The sequence below is a fragment of the Misgurnus anguillicaudatus genome, chromosome 2 (assembly GCF_027580225.2).
Source record: "Misgurnus anguillicaudatus chromosome 2, ASM2758022v2, whole genome shotgun sequence".
In the NCBI taxonomy this organism is placed as follows: Eukaryota; Metazoa; Chordata; class Actinopteri; order Cypriniformes; family Cobitidae; genus Misgurnus; species Misgurnus anguillicaudatus.
Window position 1 is genome coordinate 23,613,767 of NC_073338.2, and position 23,864 is coordinate 23,637,630.

The following is a 23,864-nucleotide window of genomic DNA, read 5'->3' on the forward strand; positions in this document are numbered from 1 at the left end:
CCTCATCAGGAACACGTTTTTTATGCAAATGTTTTCTCTTAATTGATGAGATAAACTCGTCAATGGCAGGGAAAGAGTTAATTACACAGAATTTATGATAAATTAATGTATTTTATAAAATGTCAAACTGGGGACCCCCTGGCACCATCTCAGGGCCCCCTAGTTTGAGAACCACTGATCTACACATTGCGTTAAAATGTAAACACATATAGATTAAAAATGTCAGTACGTAAGACGATCATTGTTCTCGCGTGACTGTGTGAAAACGCATCTGATGACTAGTCGCAAGATTTATGAGAACCAATCAACATGGAGCTGCCATTTTAAAAAAAAAATCCATTTGACTTAACCCAGCATTTTTATTTTGGTGTGTATATAATATTCATAAATCACCACCCAGGGCATTAAAATGCTAAATGTTTTTTTGGTTTTATGTCTTATACAGCTCTATAGAGAAGTTATGCACTAGCCTCTGTGTGATCTCACAAAGGGTCTGGGACTGTGAAATATTTAATAACTGTTCTTAAGTGCTTTAAAAACACTCTCACTTTACAAATCCAACAGTTTTAAGTGGGAATATTAATTTAAATATGACAGCTATGAAGGCAGCAGGTAAATACATATGATAAACTGCACTGGGCTCTTACCCTGAGGGTAATGATCTTGGGATCAAGTGGCTAAACAGAGGCATCCGAGAGGCCAGACGGGAAATGAGAAAGGTCAAGGTGATCGACAGAGAGTTTCGCTATTAACACTCGACCACATCTGTGCCTCACATGGAGGAAATGCACTCCAGGAAGTGAGATTATAATCATCACACACTCACATACACACAATGTGCCTCTTTGTCTGCGGCGTCTGTGCACTGCCAGCTGAAGCTGAGTGTTTTAACATGAGGCGTGTTGGCTTTTTTGTTCTTCAAGGTGCAGAGTGCTTTCCAGAGTTGAAATAACCTTACAGCCTTTCTGTTGCCAACAATCACACAAATTCAAATCTCTTAAACATTAAAACTGGGCATTGTGTTGGGACCATTGTGAAATCTTTCAATACAAATCAAGATCGTTGGAAGTTTACCTTTTGTTTAGAATAAAGTCGTAGCACAATACAAATCATTTTTTAACAGAAAAAACGATTACTAAATCAGTCTAAATGATAGCATATATTTATTTTATATTGCATAATAATAAATAACCCAAAAACAATGTCTCTCTGCTCTCCCATATAGCTTTTGTGGTACATTTTTCAAATTCTTCTCAAGCACTAAATGATTTCCTGGCCTGCCAGGTTGGTACAGTATCAAATTCTGAACAAATATAAAGAGCAAAACAGCAATAAGCTGATAAAAATACGTTTACAAAAATAAAAACTTTTTAACTATAATATATGGCCGTTTCTACATGTTACATGTGTATACGTGTACACTTATGCTTGCATGCAGAAAAAAAAGCATTGCAAAAAGCAAGACAACATATATCTTTCATAAAAACATGAATATTTTTAGTGTTATAAAATCAACCATATTTACAACTTGTATATACATGACATGTACAGGCAGACAAATAAGAAACATCGACCAGATGGTGTCAAAGTCGATGCCGTTTTCCTGTTCAGGGGATTTTTCGTGACAGCACTGACCAAATGCGCGATAATAACCGGCTGCTACATTACCAAGAGCTCTATTTCTTTGCATCTGTCCTTGAAGGATGGTTTCAAATGACCGCAAACACTCTGAACGCTTTACCTCCTGTGGGATTCTGGAGGCTAAATGGAAGAGTAATGGCCAATATTAATACAGTTCCAGCAGGACGGAAAGACATTTAAATGCTATTTGATTTATTAATCGCCCATAAGAAGCTTGCGATACCCTTGACGCACTGTAAAGTTACGCAACATAAAACCAAACAGTCTTGGTGGTCTTTATTAAAATTGCTCAAATCTATAAAATTCTGGTTCGGCCACACAGTAAATAAAACAATTAGGTTATCCACTGAGGTCATGTGATATGGATATGGGATAATTAGTCAAGTGACTTCCCAGCATTAACCAGCAAACTACCCATTACCCAGCCGCAGTAATGTAAAAGTTGACCCAGCACAAATTACCTCTCTGTAGTGATTCCATTCTGGTAGGAGCCCTTGTATTGTCTCCTCTTGTCCACAGGCATGACATCCAGATAACCTCCAGAGTCACTCCGGATCACCCCGGCATGAATGGCTGCCCTGCATATACTGGAGTCCTGTTTCAATGAAAATCACAAAGGAAAAAGATCCTAGTTTTCTGCTGGAATTCAATTATAAGTTCACAAGGGAACGATGACTTCTTAGTTTATGTAATTGTACAACCCTGTATCACAAAATCATGTACCTATAGTCACATAAATTTGTGAGTCTTTTCCGTGACACTGACACGTTTTTCTGCCTTTTTGCGTGTCATTAGCCTCTTTCACACAGTAATTCTGGTAAATTACCATGAATTTACCAGAATTAATTTACCAGTAAATACAAAAAAGTGCTGTTCACACACGCAGTGGCGTTCCGTTATTTTACCAGTAAGACATCATTCACACATCAGTATCAAAATACCGGTAAATTCGTTGAGAAAGCGGAAGTACCTGTAGCACGCGGCAAGCTCAGTGTTGTATTTGTAAACAATCCTCGTCGTTCATAACCACGGTCCGTATTTTGTTGTTTTCACGTCTGTGGTAAACAGTCGCGAAGTTGCTCATGACCAAACAACATTGAATGAGACGACGTCAAACCGAAAATGCGTTTTTAACAACAGTACTGTTTGCACGTTAGGCTTCACAGAGGGCGTGCTAAGGACGTCGGCAATTCGGCAGTAAGCTGTTTTAAACAACTTTGGTGAAGAAATGTGGACGTAAACTTCAGGTGTGCTCAACTTTCAAGCAGCATGTGTGTGGAAACGTCCGTAAACAGTGCGGGGGTAAACGCGTCATCTGTATTAAAACGCTATGATTGGCCCGAAGCTGTCAGCACGGTCTGACGTCGTCCGTTCTAAATGCCGGTAATCCTATAATTTTCGTTCACACACAGCGCTTACCGGTAAATTACTGGTAATCTTACAACCTGTCTTACTGGTAAATTGGGAGCACTGATTTACCGGAAAGGTTCTGTTCACACATGACATGTTAACGGCAATTTACCATTAAATTACCAGTAAAGACTGTATGTGTGAAAGGGACTATAGTCACGTATTTGTTACTCAACTGTCCTATTTTCAAACCATTGACGCTTCGGTTTAGGGTTAGATTTGGTGTTTGCGTTAGGATGACACTTTAAGCATTGGTTTATACCTTTTATTCATGATTTTTCTTATATATTATGATTTTTAAACCATTGTCGCCTCGCATTAGGGTTAGAGTTGGGTTTGGGTAAGGATGTCATTTTATGTAAATCTAACCCTAAAACAGTTGAGAAAAAAATAAGTGACAGTAACACGTAAACAGAAATACGGGACATGTTCACGCAAAAATGCAATGTCAGTGTCATGGAAAAGACTCACAAATTTACATGACTATACGTACGTAATTTCGTGATACTGGGTTGAATTGTAATATGTAGGGTCACACTACAGGATTTTCAGTCCAAATTATCCCAATTTTTCTGTCTTGAGAATCCAAGGGGAAATCATGTCCACCTCCCGATATGCTTAAAAACAAAATATGGCTGCATGCCTGCATCAAACATCAAACATGTCCTATATATCGGATTCTAAATTGGATTATCGTAAGTTCACAATAGCCAATGAGAATGGAGGTGAATTTGAAATAGCGACCATAAAACAAGCTTTTGTATGTGTCCGGTAGATAGTGAATAGGGTGACCATACGTGCCATTCTTCCCTGACGCGTCCTGGGCAGGATTTCGGGTGGGTCTTTCGGAAGTCGTATTTGTCAATACGTCATAGAGGATAATTATTATTACAGAAAAGCAACCGTTACATTTTAAGGTAGGAAATGAAACTACAAATGTATGTCTTATGTTTTAAAACTGAATGGCGTATGCGGTAAAAAAAACGACTTCTGGAAGACGCACAGAAATTCTGGCCAGGACGCGTCCGGGAAGAATGGCACGTATGGTCACCCTAATAGTGGAGATGTGGAAACTGGATAATGTGGAAACAACATGACTGCCTAAATATCACGTCCGTGAAAACGTATCACAATTGTTGACCTCTATGACCTCATAAACAAGAGTGAAGAAGAAATCGCCTTGGTGTTAAACATACTGAGTGAGTGTAGATAGCTGCTAGCGTACTAGATAGCAAATGTAAACATTAAAATAATAATAAATGTGTAAAAATCTTGATGCGTTTACAGCCGCTTCCCCATGAGGTGGCGTAAAGGGTTTTGCTCATGGCACCAATATCTTGTAATGTGTGATGCGTCATGATTTTCAAATCTTGTAGTGTGAGCATGTTTAAGATTTGAGAGAAGAAAATCTATCAAGATTCTCATTATGTGTGTGCACCTTATCAGCGAGTACATTTACATGCACAGAATAAGCGGATAACTATAAAAAAACTGCTTATTATAAAAAACTCCGTTTACATGGGACTTGTAGATTTGTCAGGTTTCTCGCAGATAGTGACGTCATCACCTATAGTAGATAATAGTCGATCAAAAAGCTGACGGCATATCTGTCTTAAGCTAAATTGTATATATCTCTTTTTGTGTTTAAAGAACCTGTAAATATAACACCAGTTTTTATTTTTACAGTTTCTCTGCCAACTGCTTTAGTAGAGCAGAGACTTTTATGCGTTACTTTGCGCTTACTTCCGCTTCTGACGTTTATCTTTCACACGCGGAGACATGCGCACATGGACAAAACCGTGAGAAAACCGGTTAAGGTGTTTACATGCCACGCGAAATCGGGGTAATGAGCAAAAAACTACCTGTGCCGATCGGTTTTGCTTACGCCGTTTATGGGCTTTCCCCGATTAAAGAAAACCGTTTTACGCGTTTACATGACCCCACGTGTTATCAGTTAATTAAGCATAATCGGCATAAGACTGTGCATGTAAACGCAATCACTATTTCTCTTGGTGAAATTAAAATAGACACAAATATGAACCCTGTTGACATACTGTAATAGTGTACAGCTATAAAATAGGTAGGTATTTGAAGAATTTTATAAACTTGACTTGTGGTAAAAATCTATTGTTTTGATAAAGCAGACTTTAAATGCAACTTTAAGACCAGTAACTTTATAATACTAGTATTAGACCAATGACCATACATTGCAAGGTAAAGCTACGAGCATATACTTACATCTGAATAATAGCGGGTTCCAGTTACTCGGACGTAGCTGTCATACAAACAGTTACGAGGACAATACAGCCTGAGACAAAAAATACATTGTTAGCTGCTGTTACAATAAAAAAAATATGTATTTATTTATTTAATTTCAAAACTCAAGATAAATTCTGTATAACGTAAGTTTACCTGGGACAGTGCCGGACTGGTTTTTTGAAAGGACAGAACTGGGCCACGGTGGTATCGCAATTAATTGCCTTCACTGAAAGTCACAAAACATTTCTTATTAAATTTCTGTGCTGCAACTTTAACAAGCATGATCAGATACGCTCGCACTGACCTGGGACGTTTGACACTGTGAAGGCATTGGCACTCTGATTTTTGCTGAGGAATGAAATGACAATAAAAAGTGAGAGCAGTGCTGCGTCCGTCACTAGCGGTATGAAACACGGGCAGTTTGGGACTTACGCCAGAGTCTGAACTCCATTTTTGAAAGACTTGGAGAAGCGTTGCCTTCTGCCCACCCTGGTGATATCCAACCAGCCCCCATCATCATCTATTATTCCAGCATGCAAGGCACTGCCACAGATACTAGATTGCTGGAAAAACATTAATGTGAGATAACAAGCACAGAGTTTCCATCCATATTACAGTACGACCGTCTTAAAATGCATGACTAGATCAATTAAAGTGCAAAGCATCACAGGATTGTTATGTAGTGAATATGCAGTAACAATGTATTTACCTACCATGTCATAAAAACCTGATCCAAACACGTTCCCATAGTTGTACAAGCAGCCTGGTGGACACTCGTATCTGTTTAAGGATTTATAAGTCATGAATGATTCCGAGTATTGTAAACCAACTACATTTAAAGTGAAAATGAACACATTTTTACCTGTTGCAAGTAGTTCCTTTGCACTGATCACGTAATTTAGTATCACATGCTACTTGCTGAGCTTTAGAAAAGAGCAAATATAGTGTTGTCATCAATATCATTCTTTTTGTTTAATTATTCCATTTAAATTCAAGAATATGTGATCCATGTCTGTGAAATCCAGTCTCATAGTAATTTGTGATTATTTTACATTGATTTCAATCTTTGACATGACCTTACCTTTGATAATATTAAGAATATCAAGGTTATATTTTTACAGAATATATTTTACATTATGCAGGATGATTTTAAGAAGAAAACAATAACCACAAAAAAAACTTTAGCTCGGTTTTGAAAGACAAGGTAACAAATTATATTTTTATCCATCATTTGAAATTAAATAGTACTCCTTTTAGACTTTTATTTTATGTTTCTGTTTCCTTTGTTCCGTTACTGATTGTTCTCACCTATTTCAGATGCAATTAAACTGTTCTTGACATAACTTTTGCTGTTTTAGACTCTTTTATGGTTTTTAGACCAAAAATATCAAATTTAAGTAATTTGTGCATAAAACGAGCAAAAAATCTGCCAATGGGGTAAGCAAATTTTTCTTGAATTTAGTGTTTAAGAAAAATTTTCAAGATTTTCTGCTGGTTTTATGCACAAAATCACTCAAATTTGATATTTCTGGTCCAAAAACTAAACTTATTTTCTTGGGTCATTTTGCTCATCATAAAAAAGCATCTTAATTTAAGAATCTTTAGATATTTTTACTGAAAACAAGACAAAAATACTAAGAATTTTTTCTTGAAAATAATTTTTTGCAGTGCATTATTACTCCAGCATATCCACTGATGTTGATATTGACAAATAGATCAGGTATCATCTTTTTCAAAATAACAGTCGGTGCTAAAAGCTTGGTCTCTTAATAGCTCATAATGTTAACCGGTGGCGGACGGTGACTTCTTTTTTTGAGGGCGCTCGATGCGAAGTTCGTCACAACATGTATGTAGCCCGTCATGTGTGTAGTTCGTAATTTCAAAATATGTGTTCTGCGCATCAAGAGATCTTGGGTCCATCATGTGTCTTGTCAAAATAAGTGCAAGCTGCAGACGCGTCTAAAGGGTTTATGTTAAAAAGAGATGCTCGCGTTTGCCAAATAATCGCATAATCTCACGCGTAATCAGAGTTTACTGTTAAGGGAGTGTCTTGCGTGTATTCTGCATCTCTTTTATCCTAAACGGTTTTGACGCATGCGCAGCAGGCACTTATTTTGATTAAAAAAAAAGTGATGCACAGGGTTCACATGACGCAACAAACACATATTTTGAAAACCCAAGCAACACACATGATACTCTGAACCCTTATTTTGAATTAGCGTCCCTCGGTGAGCATTCACGAGCCACCACTGATGTTAACCCATAAAGTCAATGAGATTTAATCTTACACATCTGTGAAGTACTGATGACATCATTCTTCTCAGTGTTCTCAGTGGCAGATGTTGTCGGGATGGACTGATCACTGTGATGAGAGCCATGGCTTCGGACTGGTTCAGGTTCTGGCTCGATATAGTTATTTTCCTCTGTCTCAGGGGTGTAATGCATGTGACTGCCGTCATCTGATGAGAGTACGAATTTATTTAGCTTTTCAAACAAACCTGGAGCTAAATTCAGCCCTTAAAGGAATAGTCTACTCATTTTCAATATTAAAATATGTTATTACCTTAACTAAGAATTGTTGATACATCCCTCTATCATCTGTGTGCGTGCACGTAAGCGCTGGAGCGCGCTGCGACGCTTCGATAGCATTTAGCTTAGCCCCATTCATTCAATGATACAATTTAGAGATAAAGTTAGAAGTGACCAAACACATCAACGTTTTTCCTATTTAAGACGAGTAGTTATACGAGCAAGTTTGGTGGTACAAAATAAAACGTAGCGCTTTTCTAAGCGGATTTAAAAAAGGAACTATATTTTATGGTGTAATAGCACTTTTGGGAGTACTTCGACTCGCCTGAAAAGTCCGCTCCCCTTCTCACTCTCATAATGGGAGAGGGAGGGTGTTACTGCGCCGAGTCGAAGTACTCCCAAAAGTGTTATTACGCCATAAAATGTAGCTCCTCTTTTAAATCCGCTTAGAAAAGCGCTACGTTTTATTTTGTACCACCAAACTTGCTCGTATATTTACTCGTCTTAAATAGGAAAAAGTTGATGTGTTTGGTCACTCATTGAATGAATGGGGCTAAGCTAAATGCTATCGAAGCGTCGCAGCGCGCTCCAGCGCTTACGTGCACGCACACAGATGATAGAGGGATGTATCAACAATGAGTGGTGCAACAGGGATTTAAACAGTATCCAGAGACACAGCGGACAGACGGCGACAGCCACCGCCGGTGTGTGTACATTCATAGAAAATAATGTGTTCTGTTTTTAGATTCTAGCGGGACGCGGCGCTTCTCATCCGGTGTGCGACCCCCTTTAGACTTAATATTTAACATTTTAACAAAATGAATATATTTATATATTTGAAAAAGCAAGCAATAAACTAACTATGTCATATCTGTTACCTTTATAACAGAGGTTGTTTCTGCAACCGCCACCATAGCTGGGAGGACAGGCAGAACACGGGGACCCGTGCTTATACGGCGCATGTCCCCACCAGTTACCTCTGAAAACAAATGGCGTAATACAAAAGTTAAAAATATAGCTTGTTTACGATCAGGGCTTATTCCATATGTTTAAACAAAACTCGCTTTCTTACGGAGGAGAGTAATTGCAGACCAGGTACACAGCTTTGGCCCATATCATGCCCCATACATTCATGTTGTAGCACACGTTGATGGCGCAACCAATTTTATTGCTTGTGGCCCAGACAAGCTGTGAACACATCGTAAAATCGCCAGCTGACTTTAAGAGCACAACACACACTGATACTCTTTTCTCTTGAGTCTTGTTGAGCCGGTGATTGAATGTGGTTTTACCTGTGTGTAATGTGTGCAGACAGGTCCAGAGCATCTGTAGGGGCAGTAAGGATCACATTCTTGTGGATAGGGGTAGCTGAAATCTCGCACCTCATCATACCAGGCTTGGACATGAAAGGTTGGTGGCCTGTCTCTATTGACGATAACATTAAAAACAAAACAGTAACCAAACATTGTATACATGTAGGAATTTATAAATCCTGTGCTAAAATCTCATAAACTACTGATCAATCACTTAGTCAATATTAAAGATATCACTTGTATATATTATTTTCACAGAATGTTCTTTACATTATGTAGGATGATATTAGAAAACAGTAAAATGACTTTAGCTGCGTTATTAAAGATCCCTCTTAAGGGTTAATTGTTTAAACAGTCCTAAGTCAGTTTTTCAATTTTACAATACCTTCCCCAGTGAGCTCCCAGATTCTGGCCAATGCGGGTAAGTAGGTGAGAGGGTCCATGTTCCCATAGACAGGTGTGTGCCCATTGTTCAGCGCTCCTCTCCAGTTCAGTGTCCCACACCTGTCACAGTACAGAGATGACTTTATCAGTGTTATTAGAGACCGCCTTCGTTTGTTTCCAGCGACATTTAAACCACAAACTTTGCGAGGTGAATCATACTATTATTCTGAATGGGATTGATCTTTCCAAAATCCCACCACTGTGCTCTATAGCAGCCATATCTTTACTAAAAGTAAAAAAAAATTAAAGTCATAACGAAACGGAGCAATATTGTCTTATTTCCCAATCGTAGAGTGTACATTCGAAATGAGAAAAAATTGGAGGGAAGGACTTAAATTCGTCCAACGAAAACTGATTGAATCATTGAAAGTTGGGTCTTGTGGTGAATTGCTAATTGCTTCTGTCTATTTCCTGCCCCCCCTCCCTTCAAGTCATTCCTCATGACCGGAAGTAAAAGATTGTTTCGAGGAGGGGAGTTGATTACCGTTTTTGATAAAAAGAGCACCTATTTCATTGCTAAAACAATGTTATTTTGTGTATTTGTTATAATACAATGTGTTCGTGTTGTCCAGATTTCACTCTCTTCCTGAAAAACACACAGATTTGAAAAGCTCTGTGTCCCTGATTGGCCGGCTAATCTGTACGTTGTGATTGGCCTGAATATCTCTGATGTCAGCCGGAAATGTGACGCTCCTTACCATGTTTGAAAGATTCGGTTGCTAACAGCAGTTAACTTACAGGCTGTGAGTCCAAGCGGGAGGAATTATGATAATGTCGGTCTCGTCTACTTCACCAATCCCAGGAAGTAAACTGTTGCCTACAATCCGTGTGTTTGTTGTAGTCCAAAAAAAAAGATTTAGGTTGGAGACGATAACTCGCATCAAAGTTTATTTTGGGGTTTGTACCTTTTGCATATCGTTAACATGTACTAATACACACACATCAAAGGAAATGTAAAAATGTGAATCAGACAATACCCAGATAGCAATTACATTTGGCCCAGATCCGTTTTAAGCCCCTTGCCTCCGTTTCTATCTTAGAGACGTTTTCTGATTGTGAACCAGATCTGTGCCGAGGTTTCAGCTTACACATCTAACTGCCATCAGTTCAGTATTTATATCATATTTTACAGATCTGGCCCAGATCACTTTCCCAAAGGTAACCGAAAAACATTAGCTGTGTCTGGCACTGATTTGGTCTAGATCTGCAATACGAATCTGGCCGATACTGATGATCAGGCGGTGCTCGATCGGCGCTGGCACATATCTGCAACAACCCCTGAAAACAGACCAGAAACGGCTTCGGCCCGATGTGCGTTTGGACCACTGATCTATATTAAAGACTGGATTGCGCATAGAACGCTTTACGCAGTGCTTCTCAATTATTTTCTGTCATAAAATTACACATCTGCAAAACATTGTTTCCTTATTAACATTAAAGAAAACACAAAATAAGAAATATCGATCAACTTACAACAAAGAATAACTTTATTAACATTGTTTTTTAGTCTGTAACAGAAAAGACTTAAAATCCATCAATTTGCCTGAAATAAAAAAAATAAATCCTTATTTAAAGTATAATATTTTTTGACCATTTGATACTGAAAAATTAAATTAAATATAATCAATAAATGATAATAAAAAACTCAAGCGGCTTATCAGCATGATTGGGGTGTAATGTCTTTAAGTGACGGTGCAAAAAAATCACTTCCTGAAAAAGTATTTTCCCCGGGGTCTCGTGCGCCCCCCCTGGTGTCGCTTCGAGCCCCCCCTGGGGGTCCCGCCCCACTATTTGAGAAGCACTGGCTTAACGTAACAGTGTGCGGTGAAGCCAGCGCAGAGTTCGAGCCGCCATCTTGGTATACCCAACAGCAGACGGCGTTATTGACTTCCATTCAAAATCATGTTTTAAATTCACCCGCTTTACAGCATATCAGTCATGCAAGATTATTTTTAGGATATGTGTATGTAAATCAATTGTTAATTCTGGTGTTATTTGCAATGTTTATGTTTTAATCGGGCAGGAAAATGGATTTATAAAAAAACGTTAAGGCGAATGTGTCTGCTGCGTTCTGTTAATGACACGGGTATAAATAAAGTTTTGTTTGACATTCAGCTACACGGTCAGCGTTATTTCTCTAAATAAGTTTAGGTAACTTGTAAGTTTAGATAACATAAAACCAGCAAATTATTGCATGCACATACGGTACAAAGTATGATTATTTATTTAGATTTCAGAATGAGCACGTACATCATTAATACTAAATATGTTGCGGTCTGTCTGCTGATCTGATACTGTAATGAAGATGAATGTATAATAACTGATTAAAAACTAAAATGTACAACTTTCAGTAAATAACTATGTACATGCGTAGGACGTTTGTGTTGTAATAATGTGCAGGGTAACTTCAGATATAAAAACGAAGACTAGTAAAGTGATGTTTTACCATTAAAATCTGATAACGTCCATTGATTTAATAGTATGTTTGGGTATACCAACATGGCGGCGCGGTGGCTTCACAGTTGTGACGTCATGCGCAATCCAGTCATTTATATAGATCAGTGGTTTGGACTCAGGAACGAGTCCGGTTCTATCGTTTAGCGGTTGCGGTCCTCTTCCGTTACAGCATCCAGTGGCTATCTGGGTAGGTGCTCTTTAATGATTATGAAGGTACATGATTTTTTAAAAATAATGACGCTCACAAGTAATTTGTAAAAAAAATACCACAGTATTCCCCCCAAAATTTTCATTTCATTGTAACTTTAATGAAAGTATTAACATTTTAGATGACCTATGCCTCAAATAAAAAAAGATTTTGATAAATTTTTTGGCAAATGGTTGAAACTGGCCTTGCCTGCAGTATGTGCGTCAATGCATGGTTGTTTAGTACTGACCAATAGATTGATACAGATATAAACCTGGGCCACTTGAAGTTAAAAACCATAAAGATTTATGTTTCACTAGCTTGTGACAAAAGACCTATATTAAAACTGTGTTTAGGATCTCCAAAGTTTTACCTAGGGAGTTAAAAGTGTTTGGTAAAAAAGAATAAGCTTAGTGTACTTTAATGCAAAGTGTACTTTAACTGCAAAATCTAAGCTTTTTGCTGTTTCTGTACAGGGCAGGCTAATTTAAAATTACATATGCGTAGTTTGCTGCCCTGTGCTAATCTGTTCCATGTGTGCAGAGCTAAGGTACATTCCACTCGGATGGTCCTCGACAAATACTATTCTTCATTCACTTTTACATACTGCAGCGAGTCACCCGAAATAATTTCCATATGAATCTTTACATGGAAGCCACAAATGATGTATTCTTAGTGATTACAGCGATGACGTTAAATACAAGTTGTATAAAGTCTGTGTATTTGAATGGCACGACCACTGCAGGCACAGAACCATGTAAAGACAAAAATGTTTACCATAGCTTTATGTTCTAAGTCTAAAAGTGTAGAAATGTAAAACCCTTTAAGTGCATCTGGCATTTTTTCTTGTAAATTAGCATCAGGCTCTTATGTTTAGGTTCAACAACTTCACTTGAAAAGGTTATTAGTCAGTAATTAAAATGCCTTATTTGAATGTATAATACGTGCAGAGAGCATTCGGTCAATATCATTAACTCATTTTTGACATAGGTTGCATTTAGGGGCTTTTGCATCTCAGCTATGTGACCTCTGAGACACGTCTTGACATTATTTAAATGTTGTGATGCCTAATTTGCTATTGCAACCATCTGGGTGCATTCCAAAGAGATTTGCATCCTTTGTGACTGACTTCACTTTCTTTTCAGAGTAATTACCCAGAGGAGCGCAGAGACGTCTCCTCCCCTACCTGTGCCCACACAAAGTCACATTCTGTTAAACTTTGCTGTGGGATACAGGGTTCTGCTGTGGTTTGACAGAGTCCCAGAGCGTCACAGATGTTATCAGCTCAAATGTAATTTACCAAGAAGAATGTTTTCAAACAGTTCTTTTACAGCTGATTGCGAGCGTCAGTCATATGTAATAATTCACATGCACTGCCAGATAATTAATTCACTGTTTAGCTGTGCATTAAAGCCGGACCTGAGAACTAAAAGTAAAAATGTGTTGTTTATTGCATTAAGGCAAGAAGGAAGCCAAAACTCTTCACTGTGCTCTTTATTTTTTTTATCTGAAGGCTAAGTCAACATTTGTCTTCATTGTTGCCAGTGCCATTGCAGGAAGCTGCAACCACTGAAAGTTCTTAGAAGCATCAGGTCATATTTGGTGAAGGATCAAATAAGAGGTTTGGCCATGTGCCATGTACAGTAGGTGAGCCACAGCATGTGGGAATGAGAAGCTGCATTTTGGCATCCCTAATGTACTAAACTGTTTGTTGTAGACCACAGACCTGACTGTAGTTCAGTGTTTTCGAATGCATCTACTGTATGCTGAGGATGCCTTTATTATTATAATGCAAAACTGCATGCACACTGAAAAAAATAAATCATTGAATTTAATCAATTTTTTAAGGTAAGTGGTTGCAAACAATTTATTTAAAGCGTAACTAAACCCCTCGTCAGAGCCTGACTCCACCCACTGGCAATATTTGAAAAATGCAAGAAAAGTGGGCAGATCCCAACGGAGATAGAGGGGATGAACTAAGCTCGTACCAAGTGTGTGGTGAGATCGTAACAAGGGCGTGGTGAGCTTGAACCTGCTTACGTCACGAGTTACTTTTTGGACCCAACATCCAATAGGAAAATTTAACTGCAGTACCTACCGTTCAACCTGAAGAGGGCAGCACTCAGACGTTTTTACACCATATATTATAGTATTGAAACACTTTATATCCAAATGTCAAAAAACTTACTAAAATCAATGAACAGCACTAATAAACCATCATTCTTACAGATCATTAACTAAAAAAAGTTGTATTAGGGTTTAGTTACTCTTTAAGCTACATTTAAACAAAAAAGATTAGTAACGTAAAATAAAATATAAAACTTTTGTTTAAATGTAGCTTAAAGGTGCAGTGTGTAAATTTTAGCGGCATCTAGTGGTGAGGTTGCGGATTGCAACCAATGGCTCAGTCCACTGCTCTTCCCTCGCCTTTGAAACGCATAGAGAAGCTATGGTAGCCACCACCAAAAAAATGTAATTGACGGAGACAATTAAGTAAAAAAAGTTTGTCCATTAAGGGCTTCTGTAGAAACATGGCGGCACAAAATTGCGACTTCCACGTAAGGGGACCCTCGGTGTATGTAGATAAAAACGTCTCATTCTAAGGTAATAAAAACATAATGGTTCATTATAAAAAGGTCTTTATACACCCCACATAATATAGCTTTGTATATTACTTTGCATTTCTGTCAAGAGATCCTTAAAAAAAATTACACACTACACCTTTAAATAAATTGATTGCAACCACTTACCTTAAAATTTTTTATTAAATTCAATGAATCATTTTATTCAGTGCATAATGGTGTGATTAACAAAGCTCTTCATACATCTCACAATTTTTACTCTGTTTTTACTTTTCTGTGAATCATTTTGCATATAAAAACTTTTCAAAACACCAATTTCTTGGCAAATTTTCAACAAGGTGCCATTGTTCAAATAATACTTTACAAATATTTAATTTGTATTAACCTTTAATTGTTATACTTATATGTCTCAGATAAGTTCAAACCAAGTCTGATCCCCAATTTTTTGGAAGATCATTGTGTGATTTTCTGAACAATGCAATCTTCTTTATTTTACAATAACATTTGATTACAAACTATAGTATGCAAGCTTAAATGTATAAGTAAAGGTATAAGTAAGATGATTTATCATGAGATCTTTCTTACCATGTATTCCATGTTTGAGGCAGGGGGGTACACCTGACCCCTTAGTTTATTATGTAGGTCAAGTATAAGCTGCATATCACTCTGTGAAATTGCTCTCTTGCCTCTTGATTTGGATTGCCACCATGCTTCATCCTTATCCATGTATTTTCCCAGCACAGCTTCCAAATGGGTGGCATTGGGAACCACCATGGAGACCACAGTTTGTATGATCAGAAGCAGCACAAAGCCACTGAGGAAATCCTCACGTCCACAACTCATGCTGTACTTTCTGTTACAAAATCCAAGCAGTGTTTCTCCTTTTCCCTGTGAAATCAAAGCATTTGTTTCAGGTCTAGAAAATATATTTACATACGTTTTAATGCATAAAGTTTCATTTGTAGATTAGAATGAAAGTCTGCGCAAAGTTTGACTGAATAAAAACTGCTGTCTCAGCATCTTTACAGCTATGCTGATAGTTTCCCACTTGTCTTCTGTATATGCCTTTGCCACACACATGCTATATTTCATACGCTCGTGTCCTGCATTAAAACTAACCGCAAACATCTTTCAAGTCTTGCATCTGAGTATATCTTATAGATTATGTATTTCAATAAGATTAAAACGTTGTCTTTACATTAAACACATGATGCGGTTTACCTGCTGTCCTCGGTTCCGCGCGTGGATCAAGGTCCGGTGTTACTGAGTTACTGAAACAATATCACATTAATTTAAAATGACTTCAAACACATTTATTTATGTTAATCGGCTTATAAATATCCTTTTGAAGTTCAAATAACGAGTCATAATTAGTATTTTTACGCGGTAACATAACGTGCATTCAAATGTTACATTTGTTGGGTCGCTTTCATATTTATACTGAAGATTTTAGTTCAGTGAGGCGTGACTTCGTAAACCACGCCCATTCCTAAAGCCCACTGCATACAACAAGACCAGGGGTATTCAAACTTTATGATGGCAGGGACCCCGACATATGATGAAGGGACCCCTTAACAAAACAATATATATCAATATTTTTTTTATAAAGAAACATTTAAACTGTGTTAGATCAATAGTAAATGCGATATTATTAAAACAGTAAATGCTTATAAACTTAAATAATTGGCTATACACAGTAGACCTTAACACTTTTTGCTTTGTCTTTTATCTTTTGTAATTTTATGGGAAACCCTTAGAACCTTCTGGGGGACCGGGTATGATTTTGAATAAGAGTAAACCACTATTTTAAGTTTTGTGTTAAAAAAGTTGACATAACTTATAAATTTAATTTGAAATTGTTTAACTATTTTTTTAAGTTAAAGTAACATAAAAATTTGTGTTGATTTTTACAGTGTACAGTGAAGAAAATACCTACAACGTACTTCAAATAACATAGGCAAACACTAGATGGCAGTGTTTTCAAGCGTTTTCTATACTGGGTGGATAAAAAGTTTCAACTCCATGAACTTTAACTTCAAAACTGCTTTAACAAGAAATGTAATAATAACTCAGTAAAAATGGATATCTACGCTTGCATTTAGATGTGTAGATATTATTTCTAAAATTGTTTCTATTCAAAAGTTAGTGCATGAGGTAAAGGCTTTATTTAGATGTCACAATTATTTGATTGAAGCCTGAATATGTAGAGAACTTGCAGCATACATGCATAAATGCACACTTAATGTATGCAGTTGTTTTGACCTGTAGTTTCAGTTTGTTAATTGGTGGTGGTAAGAGGAGAGGTCTTTCAGTTTCTTTCCCCTTAGATACTGATGGTTTGTATAATTACAAAACAATGGTCTGTTGTTATTTCCTGAGCAAACATACAATTGATTTACTTTTTCTCATGTTTCAGCCTGATCAACATACATAAGTGCTGAGAATGTTTTCTGTGCATGTTAGTCTTTCACAGTGATTATAAATATTTTCAGATTATCTTAACTCTATGAAATCTGATACACGTACCACAGCTTGAAATTATGCAGACTTGACATGCATATTTTTGTGTCCAGGGGCATTATTTTATTTTAAAATAACTTGAGGCATTTTTGACATGTCACTTTAAACATATTCGTTTACTATTAAACATATAAATGCATTTTTAGTATTTTTTAATAATATAAATGTATGTTTTGGTATCTCAAACTTGTAAAATGGCAGAAGGTGAAGCTGTCCGACCAAATGAACAGATTAAGAAAACTATAAAAAAAAAATGGTGTTTAAAATATTAAAAATAAGACACAATGGCATAATTTTATCTTCGAAAACCTTTCTTAAAACAAATGTTAGGAAAAGAAAGAGTCAGTTGTGAACGTATTTAGGCTACACCCCCTAGTACCATATTGTATCACACTTACTGTACTACTATCTGGATGCTATATGATTATAATGCAATCATTGTTTCGTAACAACATCTGAAATAACTAATCAAACAATGCTAAATAATAACTACATTTAAAGATCTCAAACAATTTTTGTTTTCAGTGCATTTCTTTTCACATATATACGCAATCATAGTCCAAAACATAGAAAATACTTCTTTATTGATATATTTATAGCACACAAGCGTTGGAAGCAGTTAACCTATAAAATTGCACATTGTCTCAAAGCAATGTGAGCTATCCTGTTTAAGTTAGGGAGATTTTTTTTTAAAGAGGAATATGATTTACATGTCTTTTATTAAAATAATAAAAATAAAGAACAAAACAATATTGCTACCATTTGCTAGAAATGTTCAATACTTTTAGTAAATCATCATCATGAACCATTTAATCATGGTACCATGTAAAACACATATATATAACACAAATGAGAACTTTACAAGCTTATCAAAATATTTTTGAAAATACATTCAAATACAGTATATCATTACAAGCACCTTGAACCTGACTTTGAATAAATGTACCGTTCCGATTTTCTGAGGATATTTATAAAGGTTTATAAACATTGCACATTTATAATGCCTTCCTGCCTTGGAATGCTGCCTCTGAAGGTTTGTTGCTATTCGCAATCTCGCCGCTAGATGCCGCTAAAACACACACCTTCAAATATGTTATTTAGCACCTTTGAAACCCTTGATGGTAAAGAACTGTAACAAACAAGTAAATAAATACACCAAACAAAACAAAATTGTTCTTATCTCATGGTGATCAGCACAGATTTGTTAACCTGTTCGTGAGCATTAATATTACTGGTGAACCTAGAACAGTAATGTAACATTAGCACCATCTGGAATCTACATCATCATGTACAAAAAGACAGACATATTCAGAACAAAATGCACATATATACTATACAGTAAGTTATTATAACATACCAGCTTACTTAAACCAATACATAAAGTTTGAGTTGATGGCAGGAAAGCACATGTTGTTGCTGCATGAACCCCCATAGCTTGGAGGACAGGCTGAGCACGGTACACCAACTCTATAAGGTGCTTCACCAATCCAGTTGCCCCTGAAAAATATGATGCTTTTAAAACCTAACATAAAAAAAGAGTTTTAAGCCAGATGAATAGCACCTACTGGTGACATTTATAAGACTAAAGAGATTAAAGTGGAGTTGCACTAAACACTAATACAGTGACTAACTTTGGTGAATAATTGCAGACCAAGTATATTGCCTCCCTCCACACAGAGCCCCACACAACCATATTGTAACAGGTTTGAATGGCACATCCAACTCTGTTTGTTGATCCCCACACCATCTGTAATATTTAGAAAGAGATAGACATCTGAGGGAAGGGGTCTGAATGTTTGCTTAATCTGAATCATGACTCGTAACCAAACTCACTTGTGTGTAATGTGTGCACATGGGTCCATAACAGCGCATGGGGCACTGGGGATTGCAGTCACGTGGGTATGGAAATGCATAATCTTTGACTTCATCATACCACGGTTTAACCAGCTGAATGATGGAATGGTAACTGGCAAGAACAGACAGAGTTTGAGAAAAAAATCTACAGAATAGCCTACAGTATGCCATCCAAAACACAAATTTCTGGTCTGGCCCATTGCCTTGAACCTCATTCAACGATTGCAATTTGATAGTGACATTTGAGGTCTTAAATGAACACTATTCTTTTTGAGGTAATAAAGAAAAAACAGTAAAAGACCTATGTGGTTCCTCTATAAATTGGATAAAAGTGTTGTCCTCAAAGTACAGCGATACCTACTTGCCGGTTCGAACTGAGAGGTTTTGACCTATATATTGGAGAAGATATGAAGGTCCATGTTCCCAAATACAGGTTGCTGCCCAAGCTTCTGCTGACCTGGCCAGGCCCTCATCCCAAACCTATAACAGATGAAATTATGAAAAATCTTATTATGATGATTAAAGGAATATTCAATTTTCTTAAAAGAAAAATCCAGATAATTTACTCACCACCATGTCATCCAAAATGTTGATGTCTTTCTTTGTTCAGTCGAGAAGAAATTATGTTTTTTGAGGAAAAACATTGCAGGATTTTTCTCATTTTAATGGACTTTAATAGACACCAACAATTAACACTTAACTCAACACGTAACAGTTTTTTTCAACGGAGTTTCAAAGGACTATAAACAATCCCAAACGAGGCATAAGGGTCTTATCTAGCGAAACAATTGTCATTTTTGACAAGAAAAATGGACCACAACTTTTCGTCTAGGTCCGGTCCAGCGCGACCTAACGTAAATGCGTAGTGACGTAGGGAGGTCACGTGTTACATATATAAAACGCACATTTGCGGACCATTTTAAGCAATAAACTGACACAAAGACATTAATTACTAGTATCAATTGACATACAACAACTTAGGAACGGTCATCTTTCAACGCACTTGTAAACACTGGGGCGGAGTTTCGCGTTCGTCTTCTGTGACCTCTTGACGTCATGACGTATTGCGTGGGGTCACCTGGCGCATCACGGCCAGATCTAGACGAGAAGTTGTGCTCCAAAAGTGTTTATTTGTTATTTTTCTTGTCAAAAACGACAATCGTTTTGCTAGATAAGACACTTATGCTTCGTTTGGGATCGTTTATAGTCCTTTGAAACTCCGTTGAAAAAAACTGTTACGTGTAGAGTTAAGTGTTAATTGTTGGTGTCTATTAAAGTCCATCCTGCAATGTTCTCCTCAAAAAACACAACTTCTTCTCGACTGAACAAAGAAAGACATCAACACCCTGGATGACATGGTGGTGAGCAAACCATCCGGATTTTTCCTCCAAGAAAATGGAATATTCCTTTAACTCAGTAAGCATTAAAAATCCTTACACTGTATAAGTCCATAAACAAGTCTCCAAAAGTCCATAAGCAATCTGGAACTGCACACATGCTTTTCCCAAAACAAGGTTTCAACTTCAGACAGTAACTCTGCAACATTTTATTCATTGCGTGTCATAAATGTTGCATGCGCACTGTTTACCCTTGTAAGGCAATGTGTTTACCCAGTTAAAAGCTGCTATGATAGTTAATTGCATCCAGCAGGTGGAGCTGTGTAATGATTTATATGCATCAGTCTAATCGATTACAGTTTTGGCATGTGTTTTGTTGGCTATATCTGAAGAGTTTGGTTCCAAAACGAGATAACTCCGTTTTAAACATTTTTCAAAAATTGTGCATTCCAATTAATATCAATCAAACTTCAGCCTTCATAGCTAAAAAAAAACACAGCTAAGTAGCACAATAAAAAAAGATAAAATAATAATAAACATGTGTTAACAAAAAAAAACTCGTTTTGGAACCAAACCCTTCATACAGTATACTGTGATGCACATTGAGACGTTAAGAGGAAAGTAATGAGTGATACTTACCATGTACTCCATGTTGGCGGCAGGTGGAAAAACATTTGCTCGGACCATGTTGTGGTAGTCCAGAATAGCCATCATGTCATGCTGCGAAATGTAGCGTTTTTGCCTTGATTTGGGTAAGGATGCCAACCCGTTTTCCTCCAATTTGGTTTTATTAATAGTGATATTGGCTCCAGCAAGGCTATCAGTCTTATTTTTGACAGTCCACGCGCCTGCATCACTAGCCACGAGTAAAAGCAACAAGTCGGTAAAAACGTTTTTCTTCATCCTTCTTTGGTGACTATTTTCTATTTTTATCTGCAAATATACAAAAATAAAGTAACATTATAAATAAAATATGAAATAAAATTGTGGGTAAATGTATTATTATTATTGTAACACTTTACAACAAGGTTGTATTTGTTAACAGTTAGTTAATGCATTAGCATATTATGTTACTTTACTGTGAAAAGTGAAGAGTTGGATCAACTTAAATAACTTCAATTTGCAATTACATCAACTAAAAATTTTCTCCTGAAGTGAAGCTAAAGTGAAATTTTAAGTTGAAATAATATTGTTATGCATCATGAACTATCATAAACAACTGTATCGACACCATCTATCATTAACAAGAATTAATACATGTTTGGTTATGTTAGTTAATGCATACAGTAATGTTTACTAATACAACCTTATTGTGAAGTATTACAATTATTTAAGCAGTATTGTTGTAAGACCTTACCTTTAACATGCTTGTTTGTGCTGAAACATGAGCTCAGTAACTTCTGTGATGAAGATCTTCCATCCGTCCACAGCTGCCTCTGGCTTTTATACTGGGATGCAGGAGGCAAGCACAAGGTGCTTAGCTCTGCTTTATGCCCTGTCACTCTGAGAATAATAAACCTTTGTCAGCGTAGCCAATGTAGTCATAAAAGTCATAGTCAGTCAGAGAGATACAGTTTTTGTGTTAGTTTCTCTTGTCTAATTCATTATTCAAATGTACTTGTTCAGTGTTTGAGTCCAAAAATGCAGGTTTGCCAGCATGTGTGTGTGTGGAGCTAAGCTAAGAAGCTCTTCAAAAGCATATTGTTTTCTTTGGCAAGTGGAAACTTATGACCCCACTCTCCTTTAATTTCCCTCCCCTCTTCTTCTCATCTGTGAAGATGCAGGTTTTTTGGGAAACACTGTTGAAAGTAAATAGCTGGTTGGTGTTAATTTTTGACCATTTTTAATGCTCAGTCAATGCTTAGGAATATATTGGGGTGCTAAAATTTCTTTCTTACCTTTGCTGTTGTAGCATCACTCACATATTTCATAGTCATTGAGAAATAATGGAAATCTGGAAAGTGGATTATGTTAAATGAGCGTTGGAGAAACCACATGAATAAAAGGGATCAATATAATGATTTAAACCTCATCTGGAACCTGATAGATTTTAGTCCACTTTTGCATTTATGTTGTACTCTTAATGAAAAGAACCATTCGGGCTTTCAGTTTGCATTTGACACTGACTGAGCTTCAGCAAACCTTTTCTGTATTTTGGCCTGATACTGGTACAGTTTAGTAAATGTGGGTATATAGTGAAATGAGGAGCTCTGCCAAACCCTTTATATTCTTGCTTAGCAGTTGTGTGCTCCACCCATTGATGTTCTTACAAATTGGCAGGTCATAGTCAGACAAACTGCTTCATTACCATAGGTTCTGTTTAGAAGGTACTGTCCCAGTTCAAATATTCAAATGACAAACTTATAATCAAGGGGACAGTTCACCAAAGCCAATGGTTTCTATGTATAACCTTTATTTATATTCCTAAAAATGAACTTGCTTGCCTCCTTGCTTGATGTTTAATCTTTGTACTCTGCAGTAATAAAAAAGACTGCCTAGAGACAGTATAGAAAATTAACAAATTTCATTCACGTCAGTGCACAGCTCTGTTACATTTATGTCCTGAAATATTTAAAAGTTATTGTGTAATTTAAAAAAAAAGATACACAATGTGATTTACTAAAGTTGATTAAAGGAGCATTTCACCCGTAGAAACATTAATCTTTATTGAAAGTGCGTCATATTTGTAGTCGAAATGTAACATACATTTCGTATTTGGTGCCTATTTGACCGAGAAAAGGGGTGTTTGATGTCTCACCCCCTTAACAAAGATAGTGGACTTCCTGCTTTCAATGACGCAAAATGATGATTTTTACATCATTGAAAGAAGGAAGTGCTACACTGAAATCTGTATTTCTCCTGTCTGAGCGGCAACTTAGGAAATGATGCATACCCATTCAAAAACATGACTGGGGTTCTAACTGGGTGATTCTCATGAAACCATTGAAACACCACGGCACTAATGATTTTAGCTTTAAAATGTGTAATATAGTAACATTAAAAAGCATCAGAATTAACACAATACTGTGTTCTACCTTGCACAATGTGTGATTTCAACATAAGAATTTATAATTGTAAATTTTATCTCATTTTCTGCTGAAAAATATTTACTGAATATTCATGTATAATAATAATGAAGAGAAATTAGAAAAATTATGTGTCCATGCCTGATGTTCTCATCCTCCACAACACTTTTTGAGAACAGTTTAAGCACACATACAGAATTTTAATAAAGTTTGATTTTGAGTGACCAAGCACATGGACCAGCAGTTATTTCAAGATGGCTACCAGGTAAGATCATTTTTTTTTACAGTTAATTTGAAATATTGTC

General features: G+C 36.7%; 2 protein-coding genes across 2 annotated transcripts; both read right to left on the minus strand.

Moving 5' to 3' along the window:
* Nucleotides 1-1,146: 1,146 nt before the first annotated feature.
* Nucleotides 1,147-16,240, minus strand: crispld1b (cysteine-rich secretory protein LCCL domain containing 1b). Its single transcript, XM_055203932.2, has 15 exons — nucleotides 16,044-16,240; nucleotides 15,408-15,710; nucleotides 9,538-9,656; nucleotides 9,132-9,264; nucleotides 8,912-9,027; nucleotides 8,718-8,818; nucleotides 7,599-7,769; nucleotides 6,173-6,233; nucleotides 6,024-6,090; nucleotides 5,743-5,873; nucleotides 5,615-5,658; nucleotides 5,464-5,536; nucleotides 5,290-5,359; nucleotides 2,103-2,236; nucleotides 1,147-1,761 (listed from the first exon to the last, which is right to left on the minus strand). The coding sequence occupies exons 2-15, from the start codon at nucleotides 15,663-15,665 to the stop codon at nucleotides 1,710-1,712; spliced, it is 1,530 nt and encodes a 509-aa protein (XP_055059907.2). The 5' UTR covers nucleotides 15,666-15,710; nucleotides 16,044-16,240; the 3' UTR covers nucleotides 1,147-1,709.
* Nucleotides 16,241-17,907: 1,667 nt separating this feature from the next.
* pi15b (peptidase inhibitor 15b) lies at nucleotides 17,908-22,323 on the minus strand. Its single transcript, XM_055202016.2, has 6 exons — nucleotides 21,891-22,323; nucleotides 21,173-21,466; nucleotides 19,558-19,676; nucleotides 19,176-19,308; nucleotides 18,974-19,089; nucleotides 17,908-18,839 (listed from the first exon to the last, which is right to left on the minus strand). The coding sequence occupies exons 1-6, from the start codon at nucleotides 21,897-21,899 to the stop codon at nucleotides 18,704-18,706; spliced, it is 807 nt and encodes a 268-aa protein (XP_055057991.2). The 5' UTR covers nucleotides 21,900-22,323; the 3' UTR covers nucleotides 17,908-18,703.
* Nucleotides 22,324-23,864: the final 1,541 nt, after the last annotated feature.